The 10,930-nt window shown below is 34.5% G+C and overlaps 2 protein-coding genes across 2 annotated transcripts; both read left to right on the forward strand.

Annotated features, from left to right (window-relative positions):
- Positions 1-476: 476 nt before the first annotated feature.
- On the forward strand, positions 477-1,155 carry LOC110459392 (transcription intermediary factor 1-beta-like; the record flags this gene model as incomplete). The annotated part of the gene is made up of 1 exon (XM_021511620.1): positions 477-1,155. A coding segment is annotated over exon 1 (633 nt), but the record flags the coding sequence as incomplete, so codon positions are not given.
- On the forward strand, positions 1,146-2,510 carry LOC110459422. The gene has a single exon (XM_021511657.1). It carries the CDS (start codon positions 1,159-1,161, stop codon positions 2,176-2,178), a length of 1,020 nt encoding a protein of 339 aa, XP_021367332.1. The 5' UTR covers positions 1,146-1,158; the 3' UTR covers positions 2,179-2,510.
- Positions 2,511-10,930: the final 8,420 nt, after the last annotated feature.

Consider the following 10,930-nt stretch of genomic DNA (forward strand, 5'->3'; position numbering starts at 1 on the left):
AGCCATTTTGACAGGTTTTGCACAAACTTTAAATACAATGTATTATTAACATAGAAAAGGTTAAGGGTTATATCGAAGATGTACCGTGCATATTATTAAACAACAGTTGATTGCAACCCGTGATATCGAGGTGAAATATGCCAGCATATTTACATGAAATATCCTTAGACCGTAGGAAATTGTTTATCTTCTGATTAAATTTTATTGATAATGTGCGTTTGCTTTATGAATATTGTTATGTTCATATTATCCTTCCTTATTAAATTTACTTTAGCATTCACGATTCATGATTTGTTGTGTATTATTAAACCTACCGACTTTTATTAGAGAGACGGACAATCGTTGAAACTTGTACCTTGAACAACGCATGACGTAGACAAGACCTTAGATAATGTTATCAATATGACCGGTGTTTAAATTTATCACATCACTTGACGAAAGAGACAGACATACAAGGACGTTCAGTATCATTTAAATTGAAATTCATATTATTTGCTTATAGCTGTGTAACATCATAAAGGGATGGCAAGTACATTTTTAATCCGCCGTGCCCAGGTACAGGTTCCCGACACATGCGCGTGGTGTGAAACCATACAGGACGTTAACTGGTACTGTAATGACTGTCTGGAGGTTCTGTGTGACCGTTGTAAGGAGATCCATAAACGTGCGAACAGGACAAAAAACGACGATGTCGTACCAATAAAAGAGGCGAACAAGCAGGACGAGGCAGTACTCCTAGAGGTTTGTAAGACACATCGAGGTAAGACATGTGACCTATACTGTAGTGACTGTGACATCGCGATGTGTGCGATGTGTTTAACCGGGAAACATAAACAACATACTTTCAAAAACATTGAAGAGGAAATTGGAGCGCAAAAACAAAATATGCAAGATCAATTAAAAATACTCAAGTCCAAGTTAGACCATTTTGATGATAATTTATCGAAACGGCATGAAGTGAGCAAATCATTTAAAGAGAGCGTGGATGTCGTCCGACAAACTGTTCAAACCCAGAGACTGAAACTGAAAGCAGAGGTTGATTCCATAGCTGATTCCGTCTTGGTCGAATTATCGGCCTTGGTGGAAGAAGAAGAAAAAATCTATCAACATGATTGTAAATCTCACGAACAAACTATCAAAGAGATTAAGCAGCTGATTATGGATGTAGAGCAGAAAACTGAAAAGGTTTCATATACATCCTTGTTTGAGCTTACGGGGAGACTTGGGACCACCGTACCGCTTTATGATGTTACTACAAAGAACGTGTTGTCTCGCCTACCTCACTTCATGCCTGGAAAACTTAATCCGGATCAGATGAAGGCAATGATTGGATATATTCAGGTCGACGAATTGGAAAAGAAAGACATCGGGTATAAAAAGAAAGAAGTTGACAGAAAAGAGCTTAGTCACATTTCTACATTCCAAGTACTTAATAATGAAGAAATATACTCAATATGTCCTATTGGCGACACTCACGTATGGATGTCAGTATCTTCATCGAATGAATTGCTTAACGTAAACAAGAACGGCAAGGTCGCAGAGTCTGTCAAGCTTGAATTTTACCCGTTTTGTCTGACAATGACCAACACAGAAGAACTACTGATCACGGTTGATTATTGTTCACCGCTGATATACAAACTAACCAAGGACAGACGAGTGACCAGATTTGCTGACATCAGTCCGTTAGAAGCCTGGGGTATCAGTGTCAGTGACAGTGACGAGGTGTTCGTTACTACTAAAACTACAACAATACTGGTACTGAACATGTCCGGGGAGAGGATCAGACAAATCTCGTGTGGAGGTAATGGGCTGAGTGTCGTATGTTTGACAAAGGGAGATATAGCCGTCACCACTGGCGCGGATATTTTTGAGTGTAAGGAAATAATTGTCATCAACAAATCTGATCAGATCATACACAAGTGGAGTGGGGAGCTAGACAATGGTCAGACGTTAAAGAAAACTCATCAATGGGATATAGCACGATATAGATATGACAGAGTGTTTGTACCAGACAGCAACACTGACCAGGTATACGTCCTCTCGGTAAATGAGGGAAAGGCCAAGTGTCTCCTAGACAAGAGACATGGAGTAACATACCCAGCGGTTGTGTGTGTAGACAGGTGGGGGCATGTTTGGATCGGCTGTGTTGATGGTACAGTGCATGTGATGCAACTATGAACAGGAAAGAAAAGTTAATGAATAAAAACTGATAACATAACATTATAGTGACAATATAAATGTCTCCATGAATAAAACAGATGACATTACATTACATTGGCAATTCAAATGTCACTAATTACGCCACAATTAAATTAACGTTTGTATACAACTACAGTGTCAACGTGTTAACTAGACAGACTGTGTTCGGTTCACTGAGATGATCACAAGTTTCTGTTCTTACCTTTCATAAATCATCAATAGGAAATCGTTATAGAGTCCTATACTAAAGTTGATCCGGCCTGGATGTATGTTACATCATAATGTAATGCAAAATGTTTATTAAATACAGATCACAGTACACTTACAATTTAGAAACGCTGTATTCATAAGTCTGATTCAATGATACTAAAGGATGGATACTTATTTCTCATGTTTCAGCAAAAAATCATAATCAGAAAAAGTCTTTTATTATTTATATATATTATCACTGTTTACGATATGTTGATTTCTTCATATTCAAATGATCTTAAGGGGTATAACTGGAAAAGCTATAACCGTTCGATTTATCGAAAGTGATGTCAATACAATACTACGTAGATGTAGTTATTTCCCGCATGATTTAAGATTGTATTATTTTCAGTCAACATGTATGACCGACTGATGAAGTTAAATTTTCTATATTATTGTCCATAATATGAAAAGTTTTTCACGCCGTATGTAGAATAACAAAAAAAATATTAAAAACAGCAAAAATATATATAGTTTATATCTATATGAAATGTAATTGTCAAAAATAAATCATTGATCTGGAACATGAGTGTTGTATCTTGCGAGAAAGCATTTGCTCCAGTGATATAAACAACAACCCCGTGTCTATTACCATTAACTCATGAGAATTAAACATATGATAAATATTGCAAAACAGGGAACATGGCTTTTTTATATTACAGTATTTTGTATAATCAATATTTAATCATTTTGAATTGAATGTTCAGATGAAAGTTGAAGTGTTGTGACGTCGGGTGCTTGCTTTAAAACGTTAAGAAACAAGACACATTACATCAGGCTGTGAGTATTACGTGTTACAGTGTGTAGGTGAGAAAGTCTGTGTCGTACCAGTATCTATGGGAGATAGCGTCTTATATCTTAATGTTGTTGGTTATTTTATATTATAAAAACTATTCATCAACTACACATTTGATCAGTATGCACTTTAGTGTTTTAATTTTTAAGTATTAATGTTTGTTTTATGAGAGTCCGGTGGTTGGGAATGTTGCCGTACCGTTAAACATATGTTTTACTTACATGTATGCACTGTAAATAAAAAAACTCAAATCCTTCGATAAATCTTGTCTTTCGTATTATATAAAATTGAAAGCCCCAATCGGGACCAGGACCAATAAAGATATCAACGGATGAATGACTGACATCCAGCTTCAGTTCAATTCAAGATATCTTACTGTTGACCAATCCTGTTGGAAAACGATAAAATCATCCGCGGCCTCTCATCAACACTGGGATAATTAAGTTCCATGTATACCTTTCTATGAGGGCAAGTTATATTGATATGGCTTTATTTTTTATTTATTTTTATGAGAATATAATGGTTGAAATTGATGCTGTACCGCAACACAGTTTTCTCTTATTAAATAAAAAGGATTTATCTATTATCCAAGACCGATTATCACTCCTATTAAAGCCACCCACAAGTCTCCATCTGTTGTTACAATAGTTAATACGTCTATAAACGGTTTATAAAATCAACAACATTGTTTAAGTTAATCGTTTAACAGGTATTTTTACTTTGATCTGAATGGCATTGTTCTTCTCGTCTCTTATCTCAAATTGTGGTTTGTTGCGGATGCACGGTAGTCTAGTGGTAGGACGCTGGACTCGTGACCGAAGGGTTGCGGGTTCGAGGCACGGCAAGGCACGGCACTGTGTTGTATCTTTAAGCAAGATCCTTATTCCGCTTGTTCCAGTCTACTCAGCTATGAATGAGTACAAGTATTGTTGAATGCTAGCGTTTAGCGCCGAAATTGAAGCTCCGTCTGTATGCTCCCCAGGGAGTTGAGTAGGATATTGGCTGGTTTCAAATGCCCTATAACTACGGATAATAATGTGTGAACCGCTTTGAGACGACCTACAAACTAGGTTGTGATAAAGCGGTATATAAGAACCACGAATTATTTTTATTATTTGGTATTGAAGAGCCTCGGTTCAGCAAATGGCCAAATACAGTTGATCTTATCTGACATGTTGTATCTTCTATTATCAAGTCTCTTTGGTCTGGTCTAGTATGGTCTGGTTTGATCTGACACTTTTGCCTCGTTCGTTTGGCCTCGTTTGATCTGTTCATCTTATCCACTGTTTTTTTATAATTATTAAATCAATAAAAGTGGGGTTTTTTTAGTTTTCTTTTTTTTGTCTTGTTTATTTGATTAGATCCAACTGGTTTGTTCCATTGGTCTCGTCACTAATCTCTTATTGTGCTATTTACTTAGATTTTACCTTTTTGATAACCTCCTCACATCAACAAGTTGCATATGTTTTGTAGACGCATTTTCTTTAACCTCACATCTATGAATCAATTCATTCCATCTCTTTGCTTGCCTTGTACACAGATCAAATTAAAGTGAAAAAGACAATGGATATCAAAACAGAGAAGTCAACAACCACGAGTCCTGAACAATGGGGCCAGATCACAATGACCAGGCAATGTTTTAGTGAATGCCTGAAATATATCTGGTATCAATAACATACCAAACATATTCTCTGTGCAAACATTTAAATGAATATGACATTAACAATGCTAATCTCAGCTCACCAGTGCACACTTGTGTTGTGTATACGATCTATGTTTAAGCATCAAATAAGTTGTTCCCCTGCTATGTTATGCATGCCGTTTGCCAAGACAGGCACGGATGACATTAGACATTTCTTGTTTTGTTTTGACAATAATGTATAAATAATATTTTCTTAACAATACTGAGCAACTCACAAGTATGCATTAGTAATGTGTATCAATTAATACAAACTTGAATAAGGGTACTAAAAATGGTAATATTTGTTTTCATTGAAAGAAAATGATAAGAGCTTCTCGGTACCTAGCTAGTGCTATCATCTCTTTATTGGTACATCAGGGGAAATGTTTATTTATGTTGGCAGAAAAACAAAATATTATATTTATAGATTTACTTTCAGTTTACAGTAAGTTTAAAGAAAGAAGATGAAAAAAACACAAAACATATAAATATATATAAAAAATGGAAAAAAAGGTCACAAGATTTGCATGCACATTTTGATATTGGTCTGCACAATTTGCAAGTGAGAGAAGAATAGGTTCCAATTGATTTTATGAATATAAGGTTGAAACATGGAAACTGAGTGTCCACCAATATTCTTTCTTTTGCAAGGATTGGAATATGATTTAGTACAGCATATTAGCATCTCTAAAAGAAACATAAGATCGTGTGGAATAAAATAACAAAAGCAATGTTAAATATGATTGACATTCCAGAACAAACGATCAGAGTAACTGAATATATCAAAGAACCATATGTTTTTTATCCCATATACAGGAACAAATGGGTCCAACCCTTACGAATATATTACAGATATCAGACTAAACTATTGGAACAGACCATTGAAAAAGATAAAAACAATAGACGACCATTGTTCGGTCTCTTCCCGATATACAAAGTGAACGGCATATATTCAAATTGATGCTGGTATGAACGTAAATCGTAAAAGAAAAGACTGTTATCATGTTTTGTTTAGTGATGATGAATTCCTTCTGTCATTCCTATCAGCATGATGACTGACCTATTTAGTTTTAATTCAGTCGCGTGGCTTACACATATGTTGACAGTCATTATAAATCGGTTATAAATCATGTGATGATCAGTTGATGATCAAATTGAGATGTGCATAGCAGGTTAAATACCTGTCTGTGACAGACATTGTCGGCTACCTTTTTGTGCATCGTGTCAATCGTATCAGTCTATATTTATAACATGACTATCACTCAAGATAAACCTTTCTCGTTACTGTAAATATAACCCGGGATGAGCCACGATTTAAAACCCAGTCATTAGCTAAAGGTACATGCGTTCTCCAAAAATGAGGTTAGTGATTTCGTTTAAGTAAACTGTGTTTTTACCTTCTGAGGAAGACATATCTGTGTGATGATCCTAATGTTATGTCTGATGTTATTCCTAAGTGTATATAATTTCGGTGTAGAATCGGTAAAGATAGTTTAATTAACAAATCGCGTTATTTTAATGCCTCAAACACGCTTCATTGCAGAGCTTCAGAAACAGGGATAAGAGGATCAGGAGTTTTTCAAATATAAATCTTTTTCGAAAATGATGCAAGTTATTTCTTTTACATGAACTGTGTATTTAACTTTCTAATCCAGACAGTATGTTGATATTTACTACATATACTACATGTATTTCAAAATCTTCTGGCTTAATTGCCTCATTTTTTTTACATCTATTTGATATATCATTGGGGCATTGATTGTCTTTTAATTTAACTAATACTATGTCTGCATTGTTATTATTAAGTTTTGAAACAATAGCCGGCTAAGTGTTTTTTATGCTGTAATTGTATATAATGATATAACTTCTTTGCTTATATATGTATATAGTGTTATTTAATCTATAGATATTCAGGAAAATCGCTAGTTCTGAGTTCATGAATAGCACATAACTATATAGCAGAACCTGACTTTCTCAGGTAGATATCAAAATATGTGTCAACAGGTGGTCACATTTGCGCTGAGGTAAATTTGTAACTGTTTGATTAAAACTTTAGCTTCCCTGTGCAACTTAATTGATTTGATTATTTATAATCAATCGATCAACTTATTTCATTGATGTACATGTATATAACTTAACCTACATGTGTTTGCACACTGCAATAAATAATGATGTCATCATTTAAGTAAGTGGTAATTTATAACTGTGCATGTACCACCAGGCCAGCTGTATACCAGCTAACTTGGTGTGGGAAACACAGTAGACCCAGGGGAGGGGGCGGTGGTTGAGGGATGTATTTACTAATTCAACCATCAGCAATGTACATTTACCTGACGTGTATACATATCTAACAAAGATATCAAAATCAGACGAATTCATAGGTTTTTTTCTAATTTTTTTACCTTAAGAAGGCAGCTTCGGATGAACGAACTTAAATATTTACACATTTTTAGCTTGAGTTTTCCCTTTTATCTATATAGTCCTAAGCCATGATATAAGTGGGGTTTTTTCTGGAATGTTCTCTGTTCTTGATTTGTTTTTATAAAGTTTGCCACAGGAAAGCATATGTTTTAGTACTGTACTTAAAATAGAACTAGTGAAGCTGTTGTCATTTTTTTGTAAAACAAAGAAGCGAATTACTTTATCGAAGTTTCGTTATTGATACAATTTTCATAAAAAGTTATAGAAAAACTTACCACATTTACCCATATCACATTACAGTTACTGGTTTCCCCTCTTGCCAGTTTAACATTGATATGACTTGTGATGTAAATGTAACCATGATCAAGTGTACTATAATCTTTTCCCTCTGAGATAGTACAGGTATCTATAGATTTTCTATAATTACCAGGGATATTGTACAGTTTGTCTGTATACATGTATGTGTAAACTCAGTCGAAATTTTAAGTAATCAGAGAAAAAAAATTATGTATCGATATTACATTATGAAATATTCAGTTAAATTATTTTATCCTTTCTCTTTTAATGGTCATATCATAAAGGAACTAATTGCATTATAAACAATTATTGAAACATGCATTTCAGTCTGTTAAACTTTGGTAAAAACTGAAGTGCGCTGGAGTTCACATTGTTGTGCACTGGAGTTAATATTGTAGTGCACTGGAGTTAACACTGAAACGAACCGGAGTTCACTTCAATCTTTTGTCTAGTGCACTTCCTCGTTCACTACATGTGCACTACAAAGTTACTAGATACTAAGTTAAGTTTGCTCTTAATAACTGTACATGCAGTATTACAATAACGAAAACATATATTCAATATAATGTATTTTGACAATAAATAATGTCTTACTGTCCAATAACGTTTTAAAATGATAATATATTTCATCCTGATACCTTAAGTTATTTTATGTTTTTTAACCTAATGCTTCGTTTGAGAGGATGTCCAATATATCTTGTTGGGTTGAGGTCATTCACATGGCCGTAATCCTTGACGTTCTAAAAGTAACGATGATTGGTGATTTGCATTATTTGGTTCGGAGAAATGTTTTGATTTTATAGATCTTGAAAAAAGTTGTTACTTTACAATTCGTAGTAAGAAGTAGATCGTTCTGTCCAGTATGAATACAGCTCATAAAGCACCAACCAGTCACCATAATAGAAGCTGTATTACATTTGTGTCAGAAACTGTAATCATGTTAATATCTTGTATATCATGTGATACATTATATTTGACCTATTTACTTGAAATTTTAATTTGTTTCTATTAAGGGAAAAGTCAGTAACTAGAGTGTTCTCTGCCCGTCTCATAAGTCTATATTTATAACATGAAAATTACCTCAAGATAACACACACTTTTCACCGTTAATATAACCCACGACGAGGACTGGTTTAGCTTTTAGTTTATAGACAAATAGAACAGAAAATAAGAATTACAAGCACATTTCATACATATAACAATGTTCAATGCTCACTTGTCCAATCTGTATTGATCTGACACACATATATATTTAAATATATATTTCAAATCCTCAGAAATGCACGGAGTCAGAAAGCCCTTGGTTTCACCGTCGTGTGTTTCATGCAGTCATGCCATTTTCATGCCAGGAATTGGGATTATATAGATATTGATTTTTTTTCATTTATGTTGACTTGTAGCACAAGTTTAATAAAAGAAATCAGACTAGACTTATAAAACCTGATTTTTTACGAACAAAAACTACGAGGTCAGACCAATGGTACATATCAATGAAATCAGATCACATCACCTGGTATGAAATTTTACCAATTTGAATTAATTAAAGATATCAATCATTAACATTATGCATGCATTGCCACTATGAGATGATTCATAGTGGTGATTTATCTATCATTAATTGATGACGTCATTGTATCATCGTGATTTACCTAAGAAATCATTTAAACAAATTGTTAACACTTGTTTCATTGTAGTTGTGAAAGAAAAAAAGAATATATAAAAAAATATATTTCAAAAACCTTTAAACATAACAGACACGCAAATATCATGGTCAGATTGCAGAGTGAAATATCAAAACAAAGATTCCATCCACAATAACTTTAATCATAATTAAATCAACATGATAACATCACGTATCTGCAACACGGTCATTTAACTACAACACCATGCGATAAATCGTACAGTAAAAAATATACTCTGGTTATCACAATAGGGTATATAAACAAACTGAACTGTATTTGGTCGTGACAGTGGTACATTGTATATAAACAAATAGAACAGTATTTTGGTCGTGACAGTGGTACATTGTATATAAACAAATAGAACAGTATTTTGGTCGTGACAGTGATACATTGTATATAAACAAACAGAACTGTATTTGGTCGTGACAGTGATACATTGTATATAAACAAACAGAACTGTATTTGGTCGTGACAGTGATACATTGTCTATAAACAAACAGAACAGTATTTTGGTCGTGACAGTGGTACATTGTCTATAAACAAACAGAACAGTATTTTGGTCGTGACAGTGGTACATTGTATATAAACAAACAGAACTGTATTTGGTCGTGACAGTGATACATTGTATATAAACAAACAGAACTGTATTTGGTCGTGACAGTGGTACATTTGTAGTACACCGTATGGTAGCTTTTAGATGAATATTTAAAACCTTTCTTTGTGAATAAAACAGGTGCAATAATAATGCCCCGAACATAGAGTAATAGCATGCGTCCATAACTAGAGATTTAATAAATTTAATGTGTCATGGACACGAATGGAAGAATAAATTTATCATTTGTCACATTTGCCATTGCTTTTCTCAAACTCAACTATTTCCATCATCGCAATTTGACGGTCAAAATATTGAAAATAAACCATTATGATCGAATAAGTTCAAATATACTGGCGAAAGGAGAAACTCCAACACATGATATAGATTCTTGAAATTGACTGTATGTTGTATAATTTTATCTCGTTTTATTATCTAGGCACGAGGATATTTGTACAGGAGTGTCAGCGTTTCAGTTGACAGATTTTGCGTTTTCATTCCGTTTTCATTCCATTTCATTCGCGTTTTCATTTCATTTCGTTCTCAAGATTCAATTCGTTCCGTTTCCGTCGCAGACTGTTTTTTTCGTTTCGTTCTGCTTCGTTCCATGTTAAATCCTCTCTACCCTAATTGTTCCGTTTCGCTCCGTCCCAGTCCGAGTGGAGCTTTCGTTTCGTTCCGTTCTACACTCGTTCCGTTCCGTTCCATCGGCGAGGCGCTTGTACATTGATGTGAAACAAAATGGCGGTGGTAACTGAGGCAGCCTCAAAAACTTATCGACTCGTGATCAGCTTTTTATGACAACTCTTACTGTCCCTTTATACTCCTTCGATTTTGTCGCAAAATGCCTGTTAGATGCAGTTTCGTCGAGTTTTCGGGCTTAATGTACAAGAATCTCTCGAACATACTTTATTTATACGAGCTCGTCGGTTCGGAATGAGAGAAAAACCAATACGAATGCACATGTCGTCATGTGCGACTATTTTCCTCTCATTCGCGATAGGTACCTGTGG

Source organism: Mizuhopecten yessoensis, unplaced genomic scaffold (genome assembly GCF_002113885.1).
Source record: "Mizuhopecten yessoensis strain PY_sf001 unplaced genomic scaffold, ASM211388v2 scaffold10059, whole genome shotgun sequence".
In the NCBI taxonomy this organism is placed as follows: Eukaryota; Metazoa; Mollusca; class Bivalvia; order Pectinida; family Pectinidae; genus Mizuhopecten; species Mizuhopecten yessoensis.